General features: G+C 38.7%; 1 protein-coding gene across 1 annotated transcript; it reads left to right on the top strand.

Moving 5' to 3' along the window:
- The first annotated feature begins 128 nt into the window (after positions 1–128).
- LOC132096604 (histone deacetylase complex subunit SAP130-like) lies at positions 129–16045 on the top strand. The gene is made up of 21 exons (XM_059502060.1): positions 129–259; positions 1305–1433; positions 2107–2372; positions 2507–2668; positions 3757–3880; positions 3963–4084; positions 4171–4295; positions 6232–6376; positions 6453–6543; positions 6660–6764; positions 9357–9498; positions 9655–9773; positions 9892–10164; positions 10270–10444; positions 11526–11630; positions 11735–12096; positions 12285–12506; positions 13717–13842; positions 13938–14041; positions 14126–14239; positions 15080–16045. The coding sequence occupies exons 2-21, from the start codon at positions 1328–1330 to the stop codon at positions 15236–15238; spliced, it is 3147 nt and encodes a 1048-aa protein (XP_059358043.1). The 5' UTR covers positions 129–259; positions 1305–1327; the 3' UTR covers positions 15239–16045.
- The last annotated feature ends 614 nt before the right edge of the window (positions 16046–16659 follow it).

The raw sequence follows: 16659 nt of genomic DNA, 5'->3' as shown, positions 1-16659 counted from the left end.
TCTAAACCTGTGGCTTAAACTAGAGGAGTGTGTATTAAAATTGTTGTAATGTGAAATGCGATGAAGGTCGTGTGTGGATAGGAACATGAGAACCCTGTTGGGTTCACTGACTCCAATGAAGTGGAATGCGGATTTTGATTCCACTTTTATTTTGAAAATCAAGACCGGAAGTGGCTTACTGCAGCTAGTATCCCATTGAAGCCAATGGTCGATTTGCCGGGATACGAAACGGATGGAGAGTGCAGGCGTCGTGTTTACGGTAAATCTGCTATTTTTCATTTGTAAACACAACAATGCTGCTAGGATAACGTCGTCGTTGCATTCACATTCCTGCAGTTGCAGAATTACGACCGTTAATGTGTATCTGAGAGAAATGATCATGTCTCATTGAAATGACTCGTAAGATCTTTGGGTGACTAACACAGCCGCGACTGTTTTGATTTCTAAAACTCATTCTTTGTTATTTAAAAGACAGGTTATATGGGTATGAACTTATCTGTATTTTTAATTAGACGTGGTAAGTTTTTTAACATTTACAAGATGAACAGTAACCTCACGAGCCCATCCGGGAACAAAAGCTGCCCGTTTTGGGGTCCTATGTGACTATTGTCAATGCAACATTCAGCAGCGCTCAGAATTAATGCAGCCAGATTAAATGTGCTTACTTTGCTATCAGGTGCTGTTGATTTCGCATTTCTCGTTAAATTGAAGGTTTGGCGTATTTCACTGACATGACTGTTGCAAGAAGGGCATTGCTTCTTGATGTTTGAGAAATACACCTGCCATTTGGGATGTTTTGTGGTTTATTCGACTCTTGTTTTTGGGGTTATAACATGAAACCGCATGAAAGAGAACCGGCTGAACACAAAATATTGACTGGTTTTGTTCAGCATAAGGTATGGTACACCATGTCTCTAATGTGAGCTTTTCAGATATCTGGGGGGAGTGCATGTACAGTTCTCTCTCCACCCTCAATACCACGACTTAGGTGCCCTTGAGCAAGGCATCGAACCCCCAACTGCTCCCCGGGAGCCGCAGCATAAATGGATGCCCACTGCTCCGGGTGTGTGCTCACAGTGTGTGTGTGTGTGTGTGTGTGTGTTCACTGCTCTGTGTGTGTGCATTTCGGATGGGTTAAATGCAGAGCACAAATTGTGGGTCACCATACTTGGCTGAATGTCACTTCACTTTCACTATCTAGTAATAACCTGCGGACAATGTGATGTAGTCCTTTGTTTGAATTAAACAACACATTCTCTCCAATGAACGCTGCATTGTGTCCTTTTTATACTCTGAGTCTCCAGGAAGAACGTGAGAGGTCGTGAAGATGAGTTCTCAGCAGTATCCACGTCCGGGACTCCCATCTGGCCCGGGACAAGGACAAGCACCAGGCAGCAAGACTACAGGACTTCCAGGAAGTCAGAAGAACACAGGTTTAAGACTCATTGACTATTACAGACTAATATTAAGAACTAGAATTTTACTCTAACACCTCTGTAACGTTGGTGGATGCTTGATAGATCATTAGTAAATGTTTAGTTATATACACTGTTGTTCAAAGGTTTAGGGTAGGTAAGAAAAAAAAAAAAAAAAGATTTTTAAAAGAAGAGTCCTATGTTCACCAAGGTTTGCATTATGCATTTAATTAGTCAAAAATACAGTTAGAAAATTTAAATATTATCAAAATGTATAATTATTCATCCTATGGAAAAGCTGAATTTCCGGCAGCCATTACTCCAGCCTTCATGGTCACATGATGCTTCAGAAATCATTCTAATATGCTGATTTGGTGCACAAGAAACTTTTATTATTATTATTATTATCATTGCCGAAAGCAGTTGTCCTGCTTCGTATTTTTGTAGAATACTGTTGAATAGAAAGTTCAAAAGAACAGCATTTATGTAGCATGTCTTAGCTGTCACTTTTGACCGTTTTAATCCATCCTTGCCTAATAAAAGTATTAATAATAAAAAATAAACATAAGGACCCAAACTTTTGAATGGTGGTGCAGTTGGAAATAGACACCTGGTTGAAACCCCTGCATGTGAATGACAACAAACAGGCTTGAATTTACACCATCAGTTGACTTCATGTGGTTTCTTTAAGGAGGACATGAAGACTCGAATCATGCTCCACGTGAGCTGATGTCCAGCGGAGCCACAGTGTTCAGAGATGACAAGCAGGAGACGGTAGTGGTGCGACCCTACCCCCAACCCCAGACTCAGCCCCCGTCCCACGGATCAGCTCAGTCTCTGCCCCCTCCTCTCCCTCAGCACCTCCCCATCCAGCCAGGCACGACTGTCTCTGTGTCAGCACCACCATCCCACCTCCCTCAGGGTCTTTCCCTAGCCTTCACTGAGGGTCCCCTGAAGGTACACCGCTATATTTACAAGCCCCTTCAGTTTATAAAGCTGATCCCTCTTGTCGTCTTCCTGAAAAGTCAGAAGTAAGCAAATGTAAAAAGGGATGTCAATGTTTGCCTAGATTTCTCTTCTCTTTCCTCCAGTCTGCTCTGAAGGCGCCCATGCCAGGCCGTGTAATAGCTCCAGCACCTGTGTCAGCACCGGGTCACCTCACTCTCCCCTCTAAGGTGTCTGGTCATATCACCGCTGCCATGCAGTCTACACAGGCCTCTGGTATTCCTGTGGCGACCATCAGTGGTCAGCAGGTTAGTAATACTTTTTATTTTACTTTTAAGTTATTATGCTTACATATTTTTAATCAAGTGCATAGTTTTCTGTAATAGTGATTTACCTCACATTACATCAAAATTTGAAACCATTACTATATTTTCACATTGAATCTCTAAATTAATTTCAGAAATAAACATGCTGCTAATAATAAATGTGACCCTGGACCACAAAACCAGTCATAAGGGTAAATTTTTTGAAATGTTGAGATTTTTCATCTGAAAGTTGAATAAATAAGCTTTACATTCATGTATGGTTTGTTAGGACAGGACAATATTTGGATTATTTGGATAATCTGGAATCTTAGGGTGGAAAAAAACATATTGAGAAAATTGCCTTTGAAGTTGTCCAAATTAAGTTGTTAGTGATCCATATTACTAATCAAAAATTAAGTTTTGATATATTTACAAAATATCTTCATGGAACATGATCTTTACTTAATAACCTAATGATTTGTGGCATAAAAGAAAAATCGATAATTTTGACCCACACAATGTATTTTTTGCTATTGCTACAAATATACCTGTGCTTCTTATGATGTTTTGTTCATTTATTATATATAAATTTACTTTATATTGGATATTATGTTGGACACTAATTCAGTTTGATTTATATCGTAACATTTTTGTTGCTGTTTTATTTTGTATTTTATTTATTTATTTATTTAATATTATGGAAAAGTCCAAATTGGAGCTTTTTGGCAAGATGCACTGCGGGAGAAGGCCCAGGGTGGCATGTTGTTGCTGGTGTTTTTATTTTTTATTTTTATTTTTTTATTATTGATAGAGTTACTGAGCCCTGTCATTATTATTCATCCATAATTATTCAACTAAATAAAAATTACATTTTCACAGAATATTCAATCTAGTATTTTACAGTAATGCCCATTTTTCAAAAAATAAATGGTTACAAAATAATATGAGATGTAATTTATATATTCTAATAAAAATTGTGAAATGATTCACGCAATGAGCTTCTTGCCCCACAGGTATGGGGTCATATCTCCTCATTAGCAGGTCTTGCTGTGATGTTTGGTTTTAATTACTGTTGTTTTTGGCACAATAAGGGTCACACTGGTAACCTGCATCATCTAATGACCAACGTGCAGATCATCCGCAGCGGAGCCCCTGCGCTGCAGATCGGCTCCACTGCTGCCCCTCAGCATCCATTCACCTCCCATTTACCCAGAGGCAAGTTACAGATTTCACCCAGGTTTCCATTTCAACCAACTGTCAGGTTGGCACATTGACTGATTTTGTTCTGTTGTCACAGGAGCAGTTGCTGCGGCCGTGATGTCAAGTTCCAAAGGGACCACAGTGCTGAGACCAGCAGCCTGTCCGAGCTCTGCCCCGGGACACCCTACAGTCCAGCACATCATCCACCAACCGATTCAGGTTCATACATATCTAACACATGTTGTCAGTTCTGTTGAACACAGATTCATCCTGATGCATTTCATACATATCTGTTTGTCTTACAGTCTAGGCCTATAGTCACTTCCTCTACGGCAGTGCTGCCTACAGTAGTGGCTCCAGTGACTGCAACCAGACCTCAGTCTCCGGTTATCACTACAGTTGCTGCCCACTCTGGAGACATGGTACATGGGTAAGACGCACCCTAATGAAACATTTTTGGAGGGCTGAAATTATAACGGTTAATTAGCGTTCTTTGATTGTGCATTTTGACTGTGTCAATATCTGTTTGGTGGATAAGTTACAACAGTTCAACATGTCAGTTGTGCGGAAACTAGTGCTGGGTTGCCAATATCTATTTCTCCGTTTTAATCAGTTTTCATTTTGATGAATCTTTAGTCTGCTATTTTCAGGAGGTACATGAACAAAACTTCACTAAACATTTGTAGCTCACCTATAATCGGAATAAGATTTTCATCATATAATCTCAAGTCTGGTGTTTCAAATTCTGCCAATTTTATGATGAAGTTTAATCAGTAAATGTAATTTATGCTGTTTAATGTGGCAAGACAGAACACACATGAAACAAACATCTTTCTCTGTAGTTCTAGCAAGAAATAAATATGAATAAACATAAGATTTGTTGAAGGATATAGAACAACTTACTGTATCATCATGCAATCGCTTAATCAATGTTTCAACTGTGGAAAGACATCAATAAATCAGCTTGTAAACTTGTTACGTAATACACGATTACATAAGCCATTTATTGTCTATTGTTTATTTATCAGCTGAAATATTAACCTTAGTGAAGAACTTTATCCGCACATTATTTCATATGAATTATATTGTTACTTAACTTGATTTCATGACATTCAAACATACATTATGTAATGAATAGAATGGTTTATCAAAACCTCTGTTTAGATGTTTATATAAGTCAAAAAGTTAATTGGAGTAGAAAAATCATTTTATCGTTAAAAGGTTGATGCAGAAACTGCCTTATGTGCAATTAAAATATTTACGATTCAGTTTTATGTAAGTGCTATTAAATAACTGTTCAGTTTTGAGTGTTTCAGTAAAAAAAAAAAAAAATTCTGTGCATTTCTATATTTGTTGTAGTTGAATTGTAGAACATATTAAACTGTCTGGTTTTGTTTTTCTGGATTGTTCAAGTTCTTGTTCTGTCCAGGCTGGACTATTGCAATGCCCTCTTGGCAGGTCTTCCAGCCAGTTCTATCAAACCTTTACAATTAATCCAGAACGCAGCAGCAAGATTAATTTTTAATGAGCCGAAAAGAATACATGTCACACCTCTGTTTATCAATTTGCACTGGCTTCCAATAGCTGCTCGTATAAAATTCAAGGCATTGATGTTTGCCTACAAAACTATCACTGGCTCTGCACCCATTTACCTAAATTTGTTACTTTAGACTTATGTGCCCTCTAGAAGCTTGCGTTCTGCAAGTGAACGTCGCTTGATTGTGCCATCCCAAAGAAGCACAAAGTCACTTTTACGGACTTTTAAATTAAGTGTTCCCTCCTCAATCCGAGCAGCTGAGTCCTTAGCCATCTTCAAGAATCGGCTGAAAACACATCTCTTCCATCTTTATTTGACCCTCGAACTTTAACACTCACTATTCTAATTCTATTCTTTAAAAAAATCTAACTACCTTTCTAATCTTTTTGTATTCTATTTCCTTTTCATTTATTATGCAATTGTGTGTGTAAAGACCTCTAATACTAGCTTGCTCTGTATTTCTTTTTATTTATTATATTATTTAAAATCCCATGCTACGTGTACTGTTAACCTAACTGAGACTTGTTATAACACTTATATATCATTGCTCTTTTTGTTGTTTTTGATTGCTTCCTCTGTCCTCATCTGTTAGTCGCTTTGGATAAAAGCGTCTGCTAAATGAATAAATGTAAATGTAAATTTAAAAGTCCCTTGCTAGGTGTACTGTGTTAAGCTAACAGAGACTTGTTATAACACTTATATATCATTGCTCTTTTTGTTGTTTTTGATTGCTTCCACTGTCCTCATTTGTAAGTTGCTTTGGATAAAAGCATCTGCTAAATGAATAAATGTAAATGTAAATGTCTGGTTTTGTTTTTCTGGATTCCAGTCGCTCAGCAATGACGATCCACCCACCCCAAGCCACCTTGAGTATCCAGCGCCCTCCGCCCTCACGGGACACCCCCACACGGATCACCCTGCCCTCCCACCCTGCCATTGCTGCTCAGAAAGCCCTTTCTCACTCTGTTGCACAGGTTGAAATCATTCTGCCTCATCCATTTGGAAATATAAAAAAGCAGGAAGTTATACCTCTCTTTTGCTCTCTCGTAGAAGCCCATTTTCAGCACTGTGACACCTGTTGCTGCTGCTACAGTGGCTCCAATTCAGGCCACCAATACTGCACCATCACCCACTACAACAGGTGGGTGATAAATCTACTCTACACACCGGTGATTCAGAGACATCCATGCAAATTCTAAAGACTATTATGTTTACACTATTAAAGACCTGCTGTGTCATCTTAACACATTTTTATAGGCTCCACCCTACACAGTCAGATATCCAGTAGCAGTATTGTCACTATGACGGTGGCCTCCCACTCCTCTCATGCCACAGCAGTGACCACATCCACCATCCCTGTGGGTAAGTTACCTTTAGATCTGCTCTGGAATTGTTTTTATTTCTAGTAGCACAGACCTATATACTGTAGGTATTGTATTTTCATGATGCAGATCATTGCAAAGCAGCTTTATAGAAAATGTAATTTTTCTACATTATAGTACAGCCATGGCCAAAAGTTTTGAGAATTACATAAATATTGGAAATTGAAAAAGTTGCTGCTTAAGTTTTTATAATAGCAATTTGCATATACTCCAGAATGTTATGAAGAGTGATCAGATGAATTGCATAGTCCTTCTTTGCCATGAAAATTAACTTAATCCCAAAAAAACCTTTCCACTGCATTTCATTGCTGTCATTAAAGGACCTGCTGAGATCATTTCAGTAATCGTCTTGTTAACTCAGGTGAGAATGTTGACGAGCACAAGGCTGGAGATCATTATGTCAGGCTGATTGGGTTAGAATGGCAGACTTGACATGTTAAAAGGAGGGTGATGCTTGAAATCATTGTTCTTCCATTGTTAACCATGGTGACCTGCAAAGAAACGCATGCAGCCATCATTGCGTTGCATAAAAATGGCTTCACAGGCAAGGATATTGTGGCTACTAAGATTGCACCTAAATCAACAATTTATAGGATCATCAAGAACTTCAAGGAAAGAGGTTCAGTTCTTGTAACGAAGGCTTCAGGGCGTCCAAGAAAGTCCAGCAAGCGCCAGGATCGTCTCCTAAAGAGGATTCAGCTGCGGGATCGGAGTGCCACCAGTGCAGAGCTTGCTCAGGAATGGCAGCAGGCAGGTGTGAGCGCATCTGCACGCACAGTGAGGCCAAGACTTCTGGAAGATGGCCTGGTGTCAAGAAGGGCAGCAAAGAAGCCACTACTCTCCCAAAAAAAACATCAGGGACAGATTGATCTTCTGCAGAAAGTATAGTGAATGGACTGCTGAGGACTGGGGCAAAGTCATATTCTCCGATGAAGCCCCTTTCCGATTGTTTGGGGCATCTCGAAAAAGGCTTGTCCGGAGAAGAAAAGGTGAGTGCTACCATCAGTCCTGTGTCATGCCAACAGTAAAGCATCCTGACACCATTCATGTGTGGGGTTGCTTCTCATCCAAGGGAGTGGGCTCACTCACAATTCTGCCCAAAAACACAGCCATGAATGAAGAATGGTACCAAAACACCCTCCAACAGCAACTTCTTCCAACAATCCAACAACAGTTTGGTGAAGAACAATGCATTTTCCAGCACGATGGAGCACCGTGCCATAAGGCAAAAGTGATAACTAAGTGGCTCGGGGACCAGAATGTTGAAATTTTGGGTCCATGGCCTGGAAACTCCCCAGATCTTAATCCCATTGAGAACTTGTGGTCAATCCTCAAGAGGCGGGTGGACAAACAAAAACCCACTAATTCTGACCAACTCCAAGAAGTGATTATGAAAGAATGGGTTGCTATCAGTCAGGATTTGGCCCAGAAGTTGATTGAGAGCATGCCCAGTCGAATTGCAGAGGTCCTGAAAAAGAAGGGCCAACACTGCAAATACTGACTCTTTGCATGTCATGTAATTGTCGATAAAAGCCTTTGAAACGTATGAAGTGCTTGTAATTATATTTCAGTACATCACAGAAATAACTGAAACAAAGATCTAAAAGCAGTTTAGCAGCAAACTTTTTGAAAACTAATATTTATGTAATTCTCAAAACTTTTGGCCACGACTGTAGTAGTTTATTAGTGGTGACTATGGCAGAAATGTACAGTAAAAATAGATATGAGATTTTGTACATGTTTTACAATATTTATAATAGTTTCTTGGGCACCGAATCAGCACATTAGAAGGATCATATGACACTGTAAAACTGGACATTACACTAAAAAACAAATAAACTATAAAATATATATCAAAAACTCAATTTTCATATTTCTGTATTATTTTTAATAATAACCATTTTGTAATTGGAAAGAGTTTAAACAATGTTTTTCATGTTTGTTTAATGAGCCATAAACAATTATTGCACATGCAACTGTGGAACTGTTGCATTTTCAAAGTTGTCGGATCACTGATTTTATTCTTGGTTTGAAATATATTGTTAAATCGATATTTACATAGATTTCTTTCTTTCTCCATTCAAACAGAAAGGAGCTTTACTTGAATGGCAGAAAATAGCTGCCTGGAGGCATAACAAACTTAACGGCTGACTGAACAGACTTGCTATAAAATGACTTTAGTTGAATGCAGGAAACTTTGTGCATGTATTAATTTAACAGTCTAACTAAACTGGGAATGCACCTTTACATAGTTGCAACAGAGCTGTTCTTTTAACGAGCAGATTTTCCAGAAAGATTTTGCTTGTAAAATAGTCAAATCGTTAACCCAGGGGTGTCCAGTCCTGCTCCTGGAGGGCCGGTGTCCTACAGATGTGCTCCAGCCCCAATTAAACACACACACCTGAATCAGCTGCTAATCAAGGTCTGACCAGGCATACTAGAAACTTTCAGGCAGGTGTGTTAAGGCAAGTTGGAGTTAAACTCTGCAGGACACTGGCCCTTCAGGACCGAGTTTGGCCACCCCTGCTTTAACTGATGGAATTAACTGTCGATTTTGCCCCGTCTGCTTTAGCTAAAGTGGTCCCGCAGCCCATCACACACACGTCGCCACGTATCCAGTCCGAGTACACTGGAGAAAGGGGCAACCTCATCCCCTTTTCTGGTCACCGCTCCTCTCCCAACCCCATCTCCATGGAGAACCGCACTGACAACAGGTATAAATCCTGTCTATTCAATATGTTAAAAGAACATAAGCTCTTTTCCACCTACTGTACATTTAAAATGTGTTTTTGGCAGCAAACTGGCTATTTTCACATCAGGTATAGGATAACCATATGTCTGTTTTCCCTGCTTTTAATGGCTCTCCACAGACAGTCTGTTCCAGTGCAATTTCAGTACTTCCTGCCCACCTACCCATCAGCACCGTACCCGCTGACCCACACATACACCCCCATCACTAGCTCTGTGTCGTCCATACGCCCTTATCCAGGTACCATGGTGCTACATCAGATTTGATAAATGATTTCCTTCCACTGCAAACTTAATTGACATGGGTACTAATAAATGTTGACTTAAATTATTAACAGTTGTTTGTCATGTGGACACAGTAAGTGCTCAGGCGCCCAATGCAGCCATGCCCACTCAAGCCAGTGTAGGAGTCGCGTCTGCAGTTCATCTGAACTCCATGCAGCTGATGACGGTGGACCGCATTACTCAGATCAACACTCAGAACATGCAGCCGGCTGCCATGGCAGCACAGGGCATCCAACCCACACCCATCCCAGCCCAGGGCCTTCATACGTCTGCCCAGATCACCACCCCGAGCATTCAGCCTACACCAGTCAACCAACAACAGCCCCCAACAGAGTCTAAAGCTTCAGGTGAGGCGCTTCAGATCAGCTCTGAATCTTAAGATCCACCTTCAGTTTACTCAAGCACTGACGTTACAAAAAAAGTAAGTGCATTTGTGTTGTTGTTTTTTTCAGTGGTTCTGGCTGATGGTTCCACACTAGTGGCTAACTCTATTAGCAATGCATTCAGCAACAGTCAGCCTGTCACTACTGTGGCCCAGACACACAATCAGAGTGCCAACGCTGGAGCCCCCTCACTTGTGACGTCTCCTCGACCCAGTATTTTGCGCAAGAAACCTGCCAATGAGGCGTGAGCACGAAAAAACCCCCCACTATTGACAGTATTGTTCAAGTGGAAATCTCACTATGATACGTCCATGTCATATTTTACCAGCACAAAAAATACAGAACAGTCCTGCACCAATTTATATATTGACAAATATTTCATGTGTGCGTAGAATAAATTTGCACAGTAGAAAACAAAAGGGAATACAGATTCCTGTTTCACCCCAAAAACTAAATAATATTTTGGAAATTAAGAGTATCAAAACAATTTTTAGGAGTACTACTTTCTATTTTCCTCCAAAGTAATATAAAGTATAATATCTTTTAATTCAAGAAAACATTTTCAGTACTGTAATGCAGTAATGAAAATAATCTTCTCCAGAAAAAAATAATTTAAAAATACATTAATGACTACCACCATGATTCTTCCATTACTAAATAGAAAATAAAAACAAATAAGTTCTAAATTGTAATAATTTTTCTTTTTTTTTTTAAACAAAGTCTGTTGCTAATTGCTAACTAGTTAACTATCATCAAAACAGTGTCATATTGCAAAATATTGATACTAAAAGGTGTTAGGTTTTAGGTGTTTGTTTCTTTACTTGAAATTAAAAAAAATTCCTTCTGAATTTCTATTCAGAATAGGCTTGTAAAAATATGACCAACAACTTTAAATATATATGACCAACACTTCTTTTTTTTAAATTAAAGTATTTATTAATGTTTTAAATTAGCTTTTTTTATTTAAGTTTTAAGTTTTAGTAATTGTGCTTTTGTCATATTTATAATTTTATTTTCATACGTTTGTATTATTTTTATATTTTTAGTCATTTTAGTACTTCAACAAACATTTACATTAGTTAGTTGCCTAATGATTGTTTTATTTTATTTCAGCTTTATTTTGAAATACTGAAAACAATTTTTAGTTTATAGTTTTCAGTTTAGTTTGTTAATATTTACAGCACTGATGAAAATCTACCATAAATAGTTTCTATGACATTCTAGTATGTTTTAAATTTAGTAGTTTAAAATTCTTTTTCGACAAAAAATAAATTACATAATGTTCTCAAAATTGTCATTAATCTGTGTCTGTTGATTTATTAAAGTGCTGCTGTTAGGAAGAACCTGATCCCAGGTCAGCTCAGTGAGTCCACAACCCCCAGAATCGATGGACACATCAGAAGTGCATCAGGTTCACCTCGTCCTGCAGGGTATGAAAGTATTCACATTGGTCTTATTGATTTTTGTAGTATTTCTTGCCCTTTAATCTCCACTCAGCATTGTAAACACTAAATCTCCAATCACTCTTTGGCAGAGTGAAGTCTAAACCTGACATCCACATGAGTCTCGCTCCATCAGTAGCCACAGCAATAGAGACTGTTCCTAGCCAGGGAACTGAACATCAACCTCAACATGTGGGACCACCTCCCTCCCAGCTGGCTTCTCAACCTCTCCCCTCCCTCCTGACGACAGCAGCGCCCCCCTCTCAACCCCCGCCTGCTCTTTCAGCCATACCTGCTGCCATGGCAGTCACCCCGCAAATCCCCTCCATGGCCAATGTAGTGGCCCCGCCCACTCAGCCAGCTGCCAGCACTAATTCAGCATGTGCCATCAGCTCCGCCCTCCCAGAGATTAATATTAAGCAGGAGGCGGAGCCTATGGATAGTACAAAACCAGGTGAGGTCTTCATGTAAAAAAGATTTTGAACTAATAGTCAACCTATATATCAGCCTGAAAATGAATCCTCTTGTATTTGACATTGAGATTAATTCATTTAACCAGTATTTTACATATGATGTTATACTTCAGAGAAACGCATATCAGGAGGCAGAAGTGTCCCTAATAAAGCGGTTTCTTTCCCTCAGTGGCATCGGGGCCAAACAGTGGTGCACACATGTTGGCAGTCGCTGCTGCAGACATTAACACTGGAGCCTCCCCCAGAAAGAAGCCCCGCAAACAACAGCACGTCATCTCCACTGAGGAGAGCGAGATGATGGAGACCAACAGCACAGATGAGGAGAAGTTCCCAACCCAACACCTCAGCCAACGTACAGAGAAGCGCAAGTCCCCTCCTAAAGAATACATTGGTAAGCTTCATTAGTATGAAGCTGTTTCTTCATGATTTTTAGAAGATTCAGAAAGGTCCTTGAACATGTGGCTTTATAATCTGAGAGTTTTCACTTTGTAGGACAATGGTGATTTCATTATTATTATTTAATTGTTTTGTTATTTTAGAATAGATTTTTAAAACTATTAGAATCTTTGAATTTTATTTTATTAGGATCAGTACTAATGAAATTCAATAAAAATACTTTTACGATATTTCAAAAATCTTACTTTATAAGTGTAATTTTGTAATTTAAATAACTTAAAATTATTATTTAATTAATATTTTTTCCACATTAAAGTAATAAGAATGAGGTATTTGCATTGGAGAACTGCTAGTTGGGGGAAGGTAATTTGAAGGGCTCTGTGATTTCTGCAATGCGGAAAACTTGGAAAGAATTGTGGAATCCAGAAATAAAAAAAAATTGAATTTACTGTATAATGTGGAATGTTACGGAATTTGCAAAATTTTCGATCTATAAACCTAAAGTAGGTCTGTACACTTAAATTAAAATGCGATATGCAGTGCATTACGGCTCAGACACGGGAACCAGAGCTGATCACGTTGAGCCGCTCTAGTCAGCGTTTGTGTTTATACCGGCACGTTTCTGAACTGTCCCAGAAGCGGCTCTCTGAGGTGTTTATACATCGATCTGTCACATCAAAGACTGTCAAAACGTCATTTATTCATTTATTAAAAATGCTGTATTTGTTCGGTAAACATGTGTACTGAACTGAAAACCCATACCGAATTTTTTTATTTTTTTTAACAAACTTTTAAATTGTTTTAAAAATGCATTAAGACCCAGTACAACAAACACTACAATGATACTTACAAACAAGTCTTTGATTGTTGTCTCTCCTATGTCTGAAAATAACTTCTCTTAAGACTCCTTACCGCCTTCTACCTGTGAAACTCAGCCAACCTTTGTTCTAAATGCAAAAACATTATGAAATGGCGACAGTGACTGTGTCGTAACATAAAAGGACAGAGGCCAAACTTAATATCATTGCTTGATTTAGATAAACCAACATAGAGATAAAGATCAGAAACATCTTTGTAAGCTGTCCTGGAAATTATTAGCAACTCCAGTTGCAATGATGGCACCAATTGTGGGACTATCTGTACAATTTTGACTTATCACAAGTTATGTAATATGATTTGCCTATATTAAGTGTATCTGTTTGCAGATGAAGAGGGAGTTCGGTATGTTCCTACCCGGGTTCGGCCTCCGATCACTCTACTGCGCCACTACCGCAACCCCTGGAAGGCGGCATACCACCATTTTCAGAGATACAGTGACATCCGTGTCAAGGGTCTGTCTAGGCTCATCACGCAGTATCTTATTTGCATTAATACAGTTATATAGTCTGTCATCATTCATTAATACCAACTTGTGTTGTCCTATCAGAGGACAAGAAAGGCACCCTGCAGGATGTGGCCAATCAGAAAGGAGTGGTGTGCAGAGCCCAGGGCTGGAAAATTCACCTCTGTGCAGCTCAGCTCATGCAGCTGGTGAGACTTTCTCTTTAATTCATTACCAGACAGTGCTGATGTCAAGCTTATGTCAGAATTGAGTGTTTTTTCACCTGCCTGCAGACAAATCTGGAACGTGACGTTTACAGTCGTCTGACAACTCTCCAGGAAGGCCTCGTCCCGAAGAAGAAGGCTGGTGCCAATGATGACCTTCACCGTATAAATGAGCTCATTCAGGTTTGAGCTGCTGATCACTTTTACCCACACTTACTTATGGGTTATCATGTGTTTTTTTTTTATTCATTGGTTACAATCAGTGTTTATATTTGATTACCTTGCATCATTGCAGTGCCCACTTAAATTAATGTTTAACACCCCAATAAATGATTGATTTCAGTTCTATACAATAATGTTCTAGTGTAATAACCCTGTTAAATGTAATCTTTAACAGGATCTCAGAATAAATATAAATGTTTTCATGCTAAAAATTATAATGTTGGAATGCCTATATTTATTTTTATTATCCGTGCATCTTTACTATAATAAAAAAGTTTGGGGTCAATAAATGTTTTTGAAAGAAGTCTCTTATGCTCACCAAAGCTGCATTTATTTGATCAGAAATACAGTAGAGAGAGGAATATTGTGAAATGTTATGTAAAAAAAAATTGTTTTCTATTTTAATGTTTTAGTATGTAATTTATTCCTGGGATGCAATCATTACTCCAGTTTTGAGTGTCCCATGATCCTTCAGAAATAATTTGCTGTTCAAGAAACATTTTTTATTAATATCAATGCAGTTAAGCTGTTGAAAACAGTTGTTCTGCTTAATATTTTTGTGGAAAACTGATCAGTTTTATTCAGCATCTTTTGCATTTATTTGAAATAGAAATCTTTTGTCACGTTATAAATGGTTTACTGTCACTTTTGATCAGCTTTATGAACTTTATGTGCTCTTGTTGAATAATAGTACCCCCCCCCCCCCCCCCAAAAAAAACCCCATCGTATTGACCCAAAAATTGTGAACGGTACACCACTGATGTTAATTGATCTTAATCATAAAACTGTTTCACTCAATAGGGCAACATGCAGCGCTGCAAGTTGGTGATGGACCAGATTTCAGAAGCCCGTGACTCTATGTTGAAGGTGCTGGATCACAAAGAGCGTGTGATGAAGCTGCTCAACAAGAACAGCAGCACGAAGAAGCTCAATAAGCTGAAGCGTAAGGACAGAGCATGAGACAAACTGACCAGATATGGGACAGAGTTCAGCACGACCACAGACCCTCCTGCACCTCGACCCCTAGCATGCAGGCACACTGTCCTGCCTCACCCTATCTCTACCAGAAGACAGTCCAGATCTGTTGGCAAGATGTCTTCATCGGTCACACCCTTCCTTTCCCAGAATCTGTAGGAAACAGCAATGTAAAATTTAACCACAACATGCATCCTAACCTGTATCTTCACTGAAATATGTCTAAATGTCTTAATTCAGTCACAAAGAAAGTAGCTGTTTATTCCACGTTATACGTAATCATCCATGGATGGACCACAGATATACCACAGATATCCGTAAATATTATATTATTCACCACTTTTTCATTTTGGTGCCTTGAATGATAACCTGGTTATGACAGTCTGTACTGTACCAAGCACCAAACGGCAGTATTACACAATGGCTGTTCTTCGTACTGAAAGGTTTCCATTTTGTATTGTGGCGTTCGAAACAATAAGAATTGAGAAACCATGACAAAACCATCCTCTCTGTTCTAGGTGATCAAAGACTGAAGTATTTTGCCACACGTGCATTGTGGGGAAACGTTCAAGGTGCTTTGGTGAAATGGAGTATTGTGCCTTTCCGTGTGCCTCATAGGATGGGTTTCATGAATGTTTTAATGTCTGCATGTCTGCATCATTTTACATTCTCACGTCACTGCCTGTTGATTTGTGAGGAATGATTTATGTGTCATCAGTCTTGCAAGCATTGCTCCAGCTTCAGCGTTCTGGATTGGCTCTTTATTTGGGGGGTGGGGGTTCATTCAAGCATTAAAGGTGTGAAAATCATGTTCTTATGACATGTCAATCACAATTTAGAGGAGAGATTTGATTGTGTGTGCACAGTTGTGTATCTAAGTTAAACCTAAGTATGCAAAAAAAAGCCCTATTTCATTTTTGTTTCTTCATAAATGAACAATATTGTTTCTTTTTCCAGTTAAGTTGCTTGAAGCAGTGTAATTTGTGGCAAAGATAAAGCCTTGTATACTGTTTGATTACTCAGTTTCATTTTGACATTTCATGTTGCACTCCACTGCTGAAGTAAAGACACTTTGTACATTAATCTGTGGATGTTTTAAATTTTTTTGCAAAGTCTAATTTACTGTTCAACATTGATAAATTTAGACTCCGCATACTTAATATATGAATTGTTGGCGCTGATAGCTTTCTGGGCAGCATGCCAACATACAGTTCCTGTAATTTTTATTCTGTCCTATAAAGGCAAAAATGCCCAGAATAAATACATTTTAAAAAGAAGATATTCATTTCAAGGGGTCATGAACTGAGAAACCAAAATCCCCTTGATCTTTTACACTCAAGTCATTGTATTATAAAAAAAAACATTCTGTAAGGTTCCAGAACTCAAAGTTTTCTCGTTAGTAAAAA

This window comes from Carassius carassius, chromosome 20 (genome assembly GCF_963082965.1).
Source record: "Carassius carassius chromosome 20, fCarCar2.1, whole genome shotgun sequence".
Lineage (NCBI taxonomy): Eukaryota > Metazoa > Chordata > Actinopteri > Cypriniformes > Cyprinidae > Carassius > Carassius carassius.
This window is presented reverse-complemented; position numbering and strand designations above follow the sequence as displayed.